This window comes from Neodiprion pinetum, chromosome 1 (assembly GCF_021155775.2).
Source record: "Neodiprion pinetum isolate iyNeoPine1 chromosome 1, iyNeoPine1.2, whole genome shotgun sequence".
In the NCBI taxonomy this organism is placed as follows: domain Eukaryota; kingdom Metazoa; phylum Arthropoda; class Insecta; order Hymenoptera; family Diprionidae; genus Neodiprion; species Neodiprion pinetum.
The window spans coordinates 24,124,385-24,140,423 of record NC_060232.1 but is presented as its reverse complement, the minus strand read 5'-3'; the positions used below and the strand labels follow the sequence as shown (position 1 = coordinate 24,140,423).

At 35.2% G+C, this 16,039-nt stretch overlaps 2 protein-coding genes across 2 annotated transcripts in view; one reads left to right on the top strand and one right to left on the bottom strand.

The window, feature by feature from the left end:
* The first annotated feature begins 441 nt into the window (after positions 1-441).
* mad2 (mitotic arrest deficient 2) lies at positions 442-1,567 on the top strand. Its single transcript, XM_046631841.2, has 2 exons — positions 442-705; positions 820-1,567. Exons 1-2 carry the CDS (start codon positions 633-635, stop codon positions 1,383-1,385), a joined length of 639 nt encoding a protein of 212 aa, XP_046487797.1. The 5' UTR covers positions 442-632; the 3' UTR covers positions 1,386-1,567.
* Positions 1,568-3,086: 1,519 nt separating this feature from the next.
* The window catches only part of vn (membrane-bound neuregulin protein vein), a 271,457-nt gene continuing 258,504 nt past the window's right edge, over positions 3,087-16,039 (bottom strand). Inside the window, exon 9 of the mRNA XM_046620013.1 lies at positions 3,087-9,057. The gene's annotated coding sequence lies outside the window, so the exon portion shown is untranslated. The remainder of the gene's footprint in view (positions 9,058-16,039) is intronic.

The following is a 16,039-nucleotide window of genomic DNA, read 5'->3' as shown; positions in this document are numbered from 1 at the left end:
CGAAGGTGGTCGGAGGTGGGAGAAGGTGGTTGACGGTCATTGGTGGTGCTCGGTGGTTGTATGGTAGTTGTCGGCGGACGCGGTTTCGCGTCTTCTCACGGGGATGATCGAGCCGATCGACATTTTTAAGTCGCAGTCGACAAGTAGTCTTGCGTACTCACTTTGTACCGACTCAATCTCATGCTGCCATACCGACACTACTTCGGCTGTTACGAATGTCGTTGCGAGCCCGTTAGGTAGAGTCGATAGAGCAGAACCCTCCTACGCTCCCAGGCCTACCTGCGCCCATTTGCCCGCCGAAAACTGGTCACCAAATTTTACCCAGGGGTATCCGTCATTATATTCTTCAGTCAACGATCCGTGGCTTGATCGACATTAATCATGTAGAGAGTCTGCCGTCTTGTACCTTGTACGCTATGGATACCAAAGGTTGGGGGTTGTGATTGGCTGACAGGAACGGTGAGGGGTTCGAAGTTGCCTTATGAGACACGATTGGTGCATTTGAAAAGCTACCGGTGATTGTTTCTAACCTCATGAAAGTATTGTTTGGTTAATTCGGCTGATGCGTGGAGGCTTGCAGTAGCTAGTTTTATTATTGTCGGCTGCGACGGTGATTGGGCCTGTCTGTCATAATGACAGAAACGCAACAAAAATCGAAATGTATTACTCTAAAGGGTTCCGCGGAGTTAGTCGCTGAATACTTGCGTGAGTATCTGAACTCATCTTTTAACAAAAACTGTCACTTTCCAGCTCTTTGTTTTGGATTTCATTTATTGTTGAACCGTATTATAACGACTCGGAATCGTTGCATTATTACAGATTTCGGGATCAACAGCATACTTTATCAGCGGGGTATATATCCACCGGAAACATTCGAACCGGCGGAACATTTTGGTTTGTCAATCCTTGTCTCTACGGATGAAAAGATAAAATCTTTCTTAAACACTGTCCTCGGTCAAATCGAAGAATGGTTACTACAAAAGAAAGTACAAAAGGTAACGCTTGTCATAACTAATGTAAACACTAAAGAGGTACTTGAGAAATGGGATTTCAAAGTTGATTACGAAGGATCAACTCCAAATGGCACCGCCACCGGCAACAATAATATAAACCGCTCAGAAGTTGGTACAAAGGATACGAAGACCATTCAAAAAGAGATCCGCGAAGTGATACGTCAGATAACAGGAACAGTCAGTTTTTTGCCGCTACTCGATTGTCTCTGCTCCTTTGATATACTGACATACACAGTTCCTGATTGTAATATACCCACCGAATGGGATGAAACCCAGCCAGTATTTATCGCCAACAGCCAGGAAGTGCAACTCAGGACTTTCTCTACATCCATTCATAAGATGCAGACCATAGTTAGCTATAAAAACGATTGATACTAATGATACAGTACGCTTTCGTACACAAGTGCTTATTATTGTAATTTTTATTCTTCATATTCATTCAATTGTAATTATACTCCTTCAATTGCATCATATTTTGTATTAGACTGTAATGGTCTCCTTGATTGATTAAGGACAACAATAATTTTTCAAATAAATGTTTTTATATACTCTCATTTACTTTTCTCTCTCCTCTTTTCATACCTAACCTTACGGAATTCCTGATGTAGTATTTATTTCAAAGAGCTAGAAGACACTGGTTTTGGATGTTCTGAATTTCTACTGATTAGGCACAGATCACAGCATACTGAAGTTGATGTACATTCACGATTTCCTAATCAATTCATTATTTAAAGACTTATTTGTATTTTTGTTTAGCTACTTCGTTGTGTAGATCAGTCTTGCCAATAAGACTTTCATGGTCGCTACTCTCCTTTTTTTTTTATCACACTTTTAACGAGATAGTTTTGGCTGCATAATCACTACTCATATTCCTGATATTCATTGTGCGCAGTTTGTGGAAATCACTTGAAATCATTCGTAACCATCTTCGATCCATCGAACAAGGTATAAAGAATTGTTCCAAATGATTCACTCTAACAACAAAGTCGACGATAAATTCGGGAAACATTGAAACATGATCTGAATTAAAAGTTTATGAATTCTGTTAAAGTGTACAGCACCAAAAAATTGACTAACTCGATATAACTTCATTTCGTATGCGAATTAATACCTACAGTAATCATTAATATAATATAGTTCTTCTGAAATTTTATGAATCTACTATTTCCATTAATGAGAAATAAATTTGTCACCGAGTAGTAAGAGAGTTTATTAGTGTGTGATTATAACAAAGTAATTATAATGTACCTATTGTAACGTTTTATTATCACTGCATTGTCACAAATTTAGGCAGTAGAACCACCAAAGCTGCGTTCTATAACTTATCACAGATTCGGATAGATTAGCTACAGTCGCCACATCCCTTCACAGAACTGGCAATAGAGTACCGAGTCTGTCGTGCCTAAACTGTAGTGTACGAGTTTGTCATGCACAATGCAAAAATGTCACAAATATTGATATTAAAGAAATTATAAAAAAAATTGTATAAACTAAATTTAAAATCTATCAACTAATTTGGTTAGCGTTCTCTGTGTGTAAGTTACGAAATTTTTATACCTTGAAATTTCACCAAATACAAACATTTCTCTAAGGTATGCGAAATTTTCCAATTGCAAATAACTATTTTTCATTGGGAAATTGTGTAATTTTTAATATTGATTGAAATTATCGGAATCATCTAATTTGATTAAAATTCCTTCACGAAATAATCGATGTTTTGATTTTTATTTCCTACATTGCCCATCCCTACGAGTTTGTTTTGCGTCTGCTCTGAAACTATCATATTATATGTAAGTCAGCCAAGCGCTTCGCTATGTAAGTTACTGTTATCGGGTGTTGATCAGTCTGAATTTATACCGAAAATTCAATTCGATCTGACTTCAGAAAAAAGGATTATATCTTGGTTGGGTTATGTTCAACCGTCGGTATCGTAGAGCCCTGCGTTGTTGATTGCTTTGCCGCGTTGACGCTGATTATTGGTAATTTGATACACACACCCGGCTGTAAAGCTGGATATGTTACACTGTAATTATACTTACAATTAGTTTGGGAAGCAAAGATGATAAAGGTTGATTAGATAAGTGAGCAGGTCTTACCTGATTTTATTAGAACTTAATTATAGTTGTTACACTTGACACAGGAATTAGATATATTATGTTACAGTAAAGCAATTAGGACTAGAATAAATAATAAATATATTTATATGTATACAACGTATTTGACTAAAGTTTGAACAGTACATCAGCAACGTTTCGTTGTAAGAATTCATTACAGCCTAATTCGATCGCGACGTTACATGTATACATCCACTGTAATAATAACAGTTATACAACAAACAACTGAAAGCGAATGCTGCAAGCGTGAATTTGATTACAGGTATAATTCTTGTATCCTCGGACGGAGGGGATGTGAAATAAAGTACCTCAACGACCAAGAAAAAGAAATGAAGAAAGAATCACGGCAGTCGAATCATTTTTGGAAATAATTCAACCGCTGACGTAACAAATGCGAGCACTCGTATTTACGTCGTATATTAAGGGGCTGCTTCATTAGCTCACTTAGCTCTGATCTGTTATCGTTAAGCAATGTAATAAATAAGTTTATTAATGCGTATAGGTATTACATTGTACCCTATGAAAGCCTGCTGCCGCTCGTCGATTATTATTTGTTATAACAATTATTTAATTCCATAACTACGTAATTATCATATCGTCTTACCGGCTTAGAGATCATCAGGAAACATCAACTTATGCTTTATATTGTTATATAATGTGCTGCAGTACTGTATATTATTATATACCCTACATCGTAAGGATTACAGAATGACAACCTATAAAGTAACTTAATTTTAACGAGAATCAGAATATCGATATCAATATTGGTGCGGCTAGAGACAGCTCTATAATGTTTTATGTGCACATTTTCAAAAATATACTAACTAAAGGCCAAATATTCGCAAGTTAATCGTACACGCGCACAGTTCTGTTTCTCGAGTCTCATTTAAATTCATTATAACTGATTCTCGACAATATTATGCATACTTGTGAACATGTATACAATATTATATTTACGGTAAAGCAGCCTATTTACAGGTGAATTGAACAGGTCGTATCACCTGATTCATGACAATATTTGTTTGTGATTTATTTCAATGACAATTGCGATAGTAATTGTTATTATTACTGGCACGTACACGGTCACTTATTAAAAAATATTACCGCAGTATTATACCGATGTTGAGAATTTCTTTTTGTTATTGATCGTGTTTTATATTATAGATTTTCAATTAAGACGTAAGGCCTCTCTACGCGAACTTAGTAGGTGCCTATATAATTTTTCGATAACCGATTAACCGTTGAAAAATGAAATGCAGCTACTAGTCTCTGCTGGATGAAAATCCATACGATTTATATCCAGGTGAAATATACATGTATATATATAATATATAATATATATAATATATGATGTATAGATTGTATAATATACATATACGTGTAGTCTTGTCGACACAGTTAAAGCTGCGTAACGAAGTTCGTTTCGTATAAATTATATTACTGATCCAATTAGCCTTGCAGCTACGTAACGAACATATATAATATATATTGTAACAATGAATTTGTCTAATTTCATTATATATATTATATAGGTATAATATTGTTGAATTAGGAATAGCTTTACACTTCGCTTGAAGTTAAGTAATATTTATATTATTTTGTGAAATATTGAACTACGAATTGCTTCCCTATTATATTAAATGTATACTTAACTTTATATATATTATATATATATTTATTATACATATATGTGTTTGTATATGGTGTCGTATAAATACGTTCCTAGTACAAACATTGAAAAATGAATAACGAGAAACGGTACACAATATTTTACACAGCGCTTTATAACTAGATAGTTATAGATATTTATCTAATGCATTGGTTCAGCAGCTGTAATTCTATTCTACATTTCAGCTGATTCTGGCACCACTTTTGGTGTATTTTATCATTGGTTATGATTTTGCCTAGTTTTACCCAGGGATGTGTCAAATCATCGTAATGACCCTAACATCAAGAAGGTCAATCGGATAGAATTACAGCTCTGTAATAACTCCTTACACATACTGGTATTATATATTTATAAAGTACATAATAGTATACGTAATATTATTAATTATATCATGTTCGTTACGAATCGCGATTAATTTATAAGTATCTGCCTTATAATTATTTACCTACGTTCGATTTTAATATTAGCTTAGTACTACTGTTGAATTTTTTAACAAACAGCTTATTCTCTTATTGTTATACAATCCCACGATGCTCTTCAATTTAAGGATATAGGTACAGATAATTGTTGTTTCTTGAGAGCCGTGGTTATACAACCGTTGTAGTATAAACGGGTTATTATAGTCCACCATTATAATCAATGCCTGTATTTATTATTTTTATTGTTATTATTATTGTTATTATTATTATACCATAAAATATTTTTACTTTTCGCTGACCGCGTGCGGTGTTCTTTTATCAATATCTTACTGCGGGGAATTGAATAAATGACACTCTTCGTTACAGTTAAGAAATATCGATACTCGACCGAGTAAAATTTCGATAAAAGAACCGCGCGCGTTCTTTATACACACGATAATAGCCTACGACTTTCATAAATCGTTCGATATAAATACAGTACTTATATATACATATACGTGTATATGTAATGTAACATATACAAATACGATTAGAAAATAACGCTGAAAATTTAATTGCGGCACTAATAAGCTTGCACGGACATCATACGCTATAACATTCTTTGGTACAGAATCGTCAAATTATTATAATATTTTGTCTGTCTTTATATAGGTATAATTTCGCTCGTTTTTGCTGTCAAAATACACGGCAGTTCAATTTTTGATTATTCGATGTTTGCAAATAATCTAAATTGAATGCTTCCGATATTATAATATATAATGTACTATATATAAAGGGGGAGGGGAAGAGGGGGGGGGGGGGGGGGAGGGGGTAATTTTCACAAGCATATGAAAGTCAAAAATCTTCAAGCATGGTACATGTTATAAATAGTTATCACGGCTGACCCTAAATTTTGGTTTCCGATTCCGTTACGTAATTTTAAACGACACGAAGTGAAAATTACTCGGTTAATTTTACTAAACAGAGGCATACCGTTCGCTGTCAGATACGAGTAATGCACTTTATGATCTTTCAGAAATAACTTTCTCAATTATGCACATCATAGAATGGACAACACTTCGAATCGTTCACTTCCATCCACTTCAAGGCGATACGGCGATAATTTTTAAATGGACTCATATTTCCTCTTTTCATGCATTTTCATGTTTCGTATGATTTGAGTAAATTTTTGGTAATATTGTCAAGGTACTTTACAGTTTTCAATATCAGCGTGATTTTTCGATCGAACAATTATAACAACGTATTCTTATGGAACTTTCTGTAAAACAAAGTTGTAAAATTATATTTCGCAAAAGATGACCTTGATATTACGCTGAACTTTGTAACTAGTTTTTCAAATTTCTTTTTTTTTTTCTTGCTTTTGTACGAACGAACAATTCCTTTTTTAAATACGGCGTACGGCAAAATGAAGCAAGGAATCAAAACTTATTTTAGAATATGATTTACACCGAAGACCATTGATCAGAGTTTATTTTCTGCATTGAATCAGAATTCGTTCGTAATATTTTCATATTCGCAAAGATTTTATAAAATTTGAGCCAATGCTATTCGTACTTTACAGCTGCGGCAAGGGTTGGGTTGGGTTGTAATTTTTATATTATTTTTCTTCGATCAAATTGAAAGGAAAGAGGGAATGATCCACGGAGGATCAACTCATCTTTACGAGGTGCAGGGAATACGATTACCCTCCTCCTTTACTCGTACCCTTTTTACCCAACCTCTCCGATCCTCTCTTACGGCCAATTCAGCTCGCGTATAAAATCATGATTTCACGAATTTTTTTTTCTCTTCTGTATTCAAACCGCTGCCTCAAGGGTCTATCGGTGTTTCAGAGCTACTGCAGATCAGAAAGGCGAAGCTCTCAACAAATGGTGGAAGCCTTAGTAGAAAAAATGATCGAATTTTCCTTGCGGTATATATTATCGCCTAGTGAATCAATCACACTTTTCTATTTAGTTGCATGCAGTTTAATTATGATAAAATGTAACGTTTCGACTGTCTTAAAATAACTTCAAGAACAAATATTTATTATTCGAATTTTTACTGGTATTCATCATATTCGTGGATTTTGAAAATCCTCGATGATGGTTCGTATTATACAATGAGAGGAATATTTACTTGTTACAAGCAGCTACATTTACTTGTTCCGCTTGCTTTTCTCCATGCAATAAGTAATTTGTATGATTCGAATCAAGCAGACTGGAATCTGATAAGTTTACTAAGATCATTAAATTTTTTTTTCACTTCCGCTTCTCTTTTTCGGAGAAAAAAAGAAAATAAGGAATATCCTTATAATCATCCCAAAATTGAAAAGGTGAATTTTCACTGGATCTTGACGTCATAAGGTCTAGTTTATTACCTCCGACTATTTTTGAATGGCCGATGGAAGTTCGGGTGTGTATGTGATCAAATATTTGTCCGACGATAGTTCAAGAACGGAGAAACGAATTTGGATAACTTGGATATTAATCGACGTCGTGTTTCTCATCTTAGAGCTGCTTAAATTTTGGATTTCATCATAAATAACACAGAAAATAGATTTTCTTTCGTAATATTTTATGAGCTCAGCACACATCCGAGCAGAAAGTTCTTAGTCTGGCCAATATCAGCACTATTCAAGCGGTTAAGACTCTTCGAATCCGATAGATATATACTTAATTCGGATAAAGTTTATTTGATTTCAGGAAATCTTCCTTAATTTAAATAAATTTTATTCCAACTACGTGTCTATTTGGGAAATTTAAAAGGCATTGATTGTTTGAACAGTGCTCATAAAGTCCGTACTTGTTGGTGCAAAAACAACTTAAATTAAATAATCAATGCCTTGATACTAGTATGTTTATTAAATTCCAGTGCGCCTTGTTCGAACCAACAACAAATGACTTATCGAATGAATCAAACGAGGAAGGATAATAAAATTTGTCTCTCATCATCAGTGGGTCAATATCGATGTTGTTTGTTAGTAGAAAAAACAACTTTCTAATTTATAACAGGTGAAAAAAATAAGCTAAATCATACATACACGTGATTACAACATGAATCAGTGTAGCTCCTTCTGGTATTTGTAAAAGGTGTTAACTTATGCCGACCGCCTCGAAGCGCATCAATCAAAATTCTCTCACCCACTTTCAGCCCGTTGCATAAAAGAAAGCGTGTTCGTTGGGGTACTCATGGGGTTTACTCTGCACCCCGAAGGCTTGAGAAATCTCGTGTGAGAGAGGATAAAACGAGATGTAGAATGGGAAGATCGATAGAATGCGACTATCGCAGATGCACTGGAGTCAGTCTCGCCATTCGGTTTCGCGATATCTGCTGCACCCCAGCGAAATGCGGTTTTTCATTTTTATTTTTCCACCCCATTTTGCTCGGTGAAAAAGATATTAACTCCCGTGGGCGTCCCGACGCCGCACAGCCGACTGACAGTGACGGATGACCTCGTATGCAAACACGGAATATAGAGGAAGGCGATAAGGTATCTACACAGAGTTTCACTGTGCCGAGCGTGCTCTGAACGGTTCTCGAATCCTCGCGAATTCTCCCCGACGTGAGACGTTAAACCGGACATTTGTTAGACCTGCGAGAATTCGCGAGAATTCACGGTAAGAGTTCCACAAATTGCTCGTGAGGGGTCGATTTGCTGCTCACTCCGAGTGCGGAGCGTCTTCGGATTTATGGTTGTTTTTTTTTGCGTCTTTTCATGTCTATGAAGTAACCATGCGGTGTGTCAAGTGTCGCGTCTTCATCTTCGGTCCCAAAATTTTTCACTTTTGCTTGAAGTCTGGTGGCGAGGATATCTCGGCCTCAACCCTCGTCCTCGTCCTCGTCCTCGTCCACAGCCGGATCTGCAAATAAGGAGGAACGTGGGTTATTGCAACTATCCAAATTGTACCCAAGCAAGTCAATGTTGCTCTACAGTTTATTGATTTGATTCATTATTCATTGATCGCACGATGACCATTTGGCGCTGGGCAAATAAATTGACTCGACGTATTGTGGCGTTATTTATCACAATAACTGACCTGTTATTGCAGGAAATGGCCAGGGAACATGAAATATTTGATGAAATGATAAATTGTCTATGTATATGTGCGAACTGAACTGCTGAAAGTTCACGAAATTATTGACGATTGGTGAAGTGAAAACTTCTTGCTTCGCAGAGCTCGTTTCTGTATAGGAGTAAACTTCAGACTTCCGTATAAGCGTAACGCTTTCCATGCAACTTGCACATATTTTGTTATATTTTATTATATTTCTGATATTCTTAACATTTTTTACAAGTAAATCGATATTTTCGAATGTCAGTTGTCTTTTCATGACGCTTTTAACTGAATTCGGGTATCAGTTGAAAAAGTTCAGCCAATTATGTACATTTCGAGAAGTTTTCTCATTCTGAAAATGTTACCCAAATGTGATATTATTTTTTTCTGAAACATCTTCGTGTACACATTAATGAATTTAAGAAATATAGCAGAATTTTCTACGCTACTCTCAAGCTCGTAATTTTCTTCAAATATGGAATATTCTCCGTCAGTTTAATAACTTTTTTCTTGGTCCTTTCAAATGTCGCTCACAATTGGTCAGATTTAAGTGCAGTTACTTAAAACTAGCGTTGGTGATTGTTTTAAGTTTTTTGAATCAATTTCCCGGCGGTGAATATTTGTTTTTCATAATTCATATAACTTGGATCGGATTTAGATGTGGCAAAAAATTATCAACACAAAACAAATTTTGTTTTCTACCGAAGACTGAAAAATATTATCACACACTGTCTCTTGGTGCATGTTGATTATTATTGGCCTGCGTATGTACATGACATGTGTAAGTTTTACTGCCCACTCATAGAGAAAACAATTATCCTCAAATTCGCGAATGAATGAAATTATTTAGCAGAATAAGAACGTTTACCATTAAGTAACAATAATGGTTAATTATTTCTAATAGAATGGTATGTGAGTAAATGAAAAGTTAACATAGCCTCTTAAATTTATACCATTACATAGGCAACTATGATGAACCAACAGACTAGCTAAATATATTGAATTAATTAATTGATAAATGTTATTTATAAATTACAATACAAAAAACTGAACGAATGGTTTATAAAAAATTCTAATCAATTCATTCGACAATTCGGTTCAATGCTGAAAGTCGTCATCCACCCGTTTCCCAAATTATTTTAACGTCAAATTGAGTTCACGTTTTCCAATTTGCCCACATCGAATACGATGTGAACATTAAAAAATTGAAACCTCTAATCTCGCCGATAAACTAATCAGTTAGTCAATGATCGATGTAGTGTTTATAAAAAAATTTGGCAATCCTAGTTCAATTCTTGATCATTCTCGTAGCGAGATACTTCGTATCTTTTTTCATTCTGTCGGGCAGACGATCTAGAAAAAAAGTATCAGAACACGGAAAAATAATTACAATTTTTTCGTTCACAGGTATTAGTATAAATTTTTTTTGGTTCTTCGACTAATATTCACTCTCTTCTAAATTTGCAAAAACTTACAGTAATAAAAAGAATCCAGAGTTGTATTGTTTTCAAAAATGACGTATGACTTGACCCTGGAAAATATTGTAATTCTTAATTCCGGTTATCCATTATTGGGTCTAATCTTCTATATTATATGTACACGTACATCGGTTTCGTGCCCGTTTATGCGATGTGTGCTCATGGCGAATCAAATCAACGACTGTTTACTTCATTCGCGTAGGCATACGTAAGTAAACGGCGCCGCGTCGCGCGTTACTCAGTAATATATACTGCACAGCGTATTTCGATACGTGAAAAGCTCCACTTTATTTGTGTTTGAAGAGGAAGGTCTGCAAACATTTCAGGTTGGGGTGCCCGGATACTCGGGGAATTTTATTTCCGTTATACTATTAAATTTATGTTTTCTCTTCAGGCTTTACGTGCCTCGCCAAGTTTCACAGTACTTGTCGTATTACTTATATCCCTGTGTATTAGACTCGGTATCAAATTAGAGTGGGTGATATTTTTTTTTGCTGGAGCAAAGTCTGAACATTGGTCTTGGGCTTAAGAAAAGTCTTCAAGTATAGGATTTTAGGCTTAAGTCTACAAGTCTCACAGCATATTGTGATTTCTTTCCATTTAAATAACGTTGAAAAAAATATATTCATTCCAATTTCGTCGCGGAGTTTTTCAAAATCATCGAGTATGGGTAAGATCGTGTAGGTGATTAAATACTCGATAAATGGTAAAAGCTGTTCTCATATTGGAGCAATCAAACTTGTACATTCGAAAAATTAGAACTTTTGTATCTTTAGTCAAGAATGGCTGACTGAAACAGATTCTTCAAGCTTTAAGAAAGAAAATGTGTTATTATTTATATCGAAATGCAGCCAGTTATAGCTATGTATATTTTCATGGTTTTGTTAGATCGAAATTACGACTTGTGCAAAGTTCGTGTCAATGCACACTTAGTGGTATATACATCGAAAAGCTAGACTAGTTTTTATAGGAATCCATAATTTTTACATTTCTGATTTCGTCGTTATATTTCACAGAGGTATACCGCATTAATGCCTGTTACAGGAAAAACATGGAGAAAAAAAATTGTTCAGTCTCAATAGATATACTTCCTTGCGAGTGTCGAAGAAAATATTTTACTGCTGGAACTTAATTTTACTTGATCTTAAAAAACCTTTAGTTTGCTTGGAAAAAAGGAACCTACACTGTCCAGATCCTTGAATCAAATGTTTCGCTGCATTGGTGAAATAGTCTGTTGTGTAACAAGGAGGCAAACTCGGTCTTTTCGGGCCGAGCGTTAAAAGTTTGCAATATGTGTCGTAGGTGAGCCGAACACGAATCTACGATGCGAAAAGACCGCTGCTTTTTTGTTGCGCGCGATTCGTTGCATAACAAAAGTATGTTACGCGTTTGTTCACGAAGCATGAAATTAAGGTTAGGATCGCTTACTGTCAGATTTGATTGCGACAGCGCATGCGCGCAGTATGACTCCTGTGAGTTAAAAGTGATCTTTTCTGTTCTCCGCGCATGCGCAGTCGTGAATTCAGTCTACAGTCATAGAAACGGATACCTTGCGTACGGAAAACGCGCATGAAAAAACGCGTAAAGCATCATCACGTTTTATAAGAGAAATCATTCACAGTAAACTAACATCCAATTGAATGAACACCTTCTGCCTCAGTGCTAGACGATAGAGAAAAATAGTCAAATCAACCTGACAGAGTGAAAATCAATCTCGTAGTACAAACCGCGTGTATATAAAAATGAAAAAAAATAAATAAAAAAAAAAAAGTAAAAGAAAAACTGTTCAACTCTGATTGGTACGTGTATAAGTTTGAATATTGCTGAACTCGCTTGTAATTCGAGTAATCATGACGGATAGAATTCGACGAGCGAATGGTGGGCAAGCTGTACACCTATAACTGGGTTTGGTCTCGTTGGCTGCAGTGGCCGAGGATTTTTCCGGTGAAATATTGGAGCTGGGTGACTTTAATTGAATAGGGGAACTGGCAGGCGTAGGTACAGGTTGAACGGAGGATGGAGGTGTACCTATTAGCGCGGATATATCGTCAAGTGCAACTGTCGTTAAAGTTCGCAGTGCAGCTGAAAAGCACGACCGACGTGGTGTGCGGTGCACGAGCTGGCTGGCACATCGATGTCGCGAAAGCCTTGGGGAAATATGATTGTATTTTATCGTTCACTGTCACCGCGGGTAGCGTTACTACTTGTTGCTTCCGGCGACCGTTGCAGAATCCTGTGTTGACGTGTTTACGTGCTCAAAATTTCGAAACTTTTGCTTATTATCCGTGTACCTGCGTTACTTTGTAGTTTTTCACAGCTTTTAGATAGACTTTGGAATGGGTGGGTCAAGTTTTTTACAGCGAGAATTCTCTCGCTAATTATGTTTGATTGGAAATTTCTCTTATGCATTGGAAATACGTGGAAAAAACTATATCTATTCGATCGGGGTCCAATTATCACCTAATTTTCGATTTCTTTTCTAATTTTTTGTCACATTTCTTAGGACCAAGTCGGTACTAAGTATTTTTTTTTTTTTTTGATTTTCATCTACCAAACCTCGTGCGATATAAAATTTTCGATATCTACAGTTTCTGTCACAAAGAATATTACTATGTAATTGGCTGTAAATTCTGAACGTTAAATTGAATCATTAAAATAAAAAGTTCCAATTGTCGTATTGCAATGCACTTTTTGTGACAGAAATACTCAAAGACTACGACGTGTTTAGAACAACGAAAATATCCATAAGAATGTAGTAAAAAATTAGCAACGAATATACGGGACAGTATTTTTTTGCTGTCTAATTTGCCATTTTTCAGATTGATTATGAACAAAACAATTCACTTCTGGACATGAGGCTTAAAAATTTCTTTCTATAAACTCGTACAAGTTGATCGATCATTTATAAATCATCAAATCACGTGATTAAAATGACTGTCATATGAGTCCAAATCGGGATAATTGATTTCATTCAGTCCGTCAAAGCTTATAACTATCTTCAAAAAAGAAAATTTCAAGCACTGATTGTTTTCAGCAAAGAATATAAATGAATATCTGTGGTTGAAACATTCGAAAGTTGAATAAAAATTTAATTCTGATACTAAACACCCTTGTGATTCGTATTTTTACATGTTTCTCAGATAAAAATATAAGCTGTAACAATTCTACGTTTAATGAATACACTCTTTCCCCCCTTTTCAGATAAATTTTATACGTACAAAAACGACGAGAAACACGTCGTGACGCAATTGGTATTTTATTTTTGTCAAAGTATCTATGCTGCGGCCATAACTATTCGTGTTTCGCGTTATTTGGCGCAGTAGGATCGTCGATCGAAAAGTGTCCACGAACGTGAGTAAATATTCAGTGGAACATTCGCTCGTATCATCGAGCTTTATGGCCGCTGGTACCGTATCATGAAATATTCATGCTATAGGAGCACACCGTAAATAACACGTGAGATTTAGGTATATACATTTTATACGTAATCCCTCGGCACATAATCTCCGGCTGTTGCGCATCATGATGGTGGGGTGATTAAGATAAACAAGTAGTTTCCCCTCACCTGTAGATCATGTTCTCAGTTTACGGTGCGTTTACAGCTCGGCTCGATCGGTTATTATAGTGGAGAAATTTGAATTGGAAATGCTAATTTGCAACTGGAAAATTGGAGTAACATTTTCCAGTTCAGAGTCGAGATAAGAAACTGCGCACGGGTAATGAGGAAAATTTTATCTGTACCGTTACTACAAAATTCTAGTAACATGGGATATTGTTACAATAATTACGGTTCAAATATTATTTGAATAAAAAGGAAATGTGGGGAAATCCATAGTAATATTATACAAATGCGAAAGTGCACGAAGGGAAAGGATCATTTGAGTCAAGTGATATTCGTTTGATTCGGCTAAATTCTATAGTCAAACGCGCCGAACGCAATACTTACTTAATTCAAGAAAATACTTTTGTCGGATGAAATTCTTGCGACAACTTAATATAGATCTAAATCGAGCCTATGAATCGTCCATGAGTTCCATGCGACAATGTGAATTCTGTATCAAGGAAACGTGTGATTGAAATGACTAAAAATTTGATTGAACGTACCTCAATCGTGTTCTTTTAAAAATATCAAATTTTTTTGTCAAAATGAATAGAGCTTGCTTCAATTCACGTTTTATTTTAGTCAAGAGTACAATTGGTTGAAAACAGGCAATGAAATTTGTTGTTACAAAAATCTCTTGGATTGTTTGAACATTAGAGTCACTCAAGCACACAAACTGTAATCTTTGAATTATATCATTTATAATTCTGTCTACTCAAAATGATATAGGAGATTTACCCGATATTTAATGGGTAAAACTTGTAAACTTATTTGTTTTACATGTCGAATTATAAATTGAACGTGTGTCAATAGTTTCTGTCTATTTGTTGTCAATATCAATTTCGATTGCTCAAAACTGACTATTATATTCTCCTTGTATGTAATAGGACTGACCGATGAATTTATTCTTTACGCTGAATATATTCTCTATTCGTTTCAAAGCATGTTTCTATTATCTCGTAGACAAATTATTGTATTAGTCAATAACTTGAATTAAATGTGGTACATACAGCAACTCAATAACTATTTCTTGGTTCCACTCAATCATATCCTCATTTACTTGGATGGATTTTTTTTTGTTTGAAGTAGCTTATATAATCTGACGAAAAAAATAATTTTCCTAAATGAATATCAAGACCTGTCTTGTGAAAAAAATTCTTTTTTCAACATATGACACGTTTCTGTGATCAGAGTTATCGTTGGTTATGTCGGACAAACATCACATTGAGCCAAATACACTATCTGGCAATAATGTGGATATTTCAGCAAGCGTGGGATTATTATTTCCAATCTCTCCGTACTTTTGAATCGATATGTTCAGCGGTTAAAATACTATTCTTTCACGAATTAAATGAGGTTTGTTGATTCAAGGGAAGTTGTCGTTCCGAAATATTCAGTTTAATACTATGAAATAAATACGTACTTGCATTCATATCAATGCATCAATATTTTTGTTTGAACTAAAAAGTGGTTGTTCCGAATGATAAATTATTCGAACCAAATAAACTGGAAATCAAGAAAATTAGTTGTTTGGTTTGATTACTTTTTTTTCTCAGTGTGGGTATTCGTGCTTTGCAGTTTGAAAATATTCGTGTATTACGCGATGTTGTAATAATTTATACGGTGAAACAATATTAAATAATATGAATAATTCTTATCGGTTCAAATGTTTGAATTCTACTTGAAGTGTCGTATGCTTACTTAAAAT

Excerpts from the sequence above, each read along its gene's own strand:
- mad2 (XM_046631841.2), top strand. The coding sequence starts at position 633 with ATGACAGAAACGCAACAAAAATCGAAATGTATTACTCTAAAGGGTTCC. Across the intron at positions 706-819 it reads GTTAGTCGCTGAATACTTGC|ATTTCGGGATCAACAGCATA; the intron begins GTGAGTATCTGA and ends GCATTATTACAG.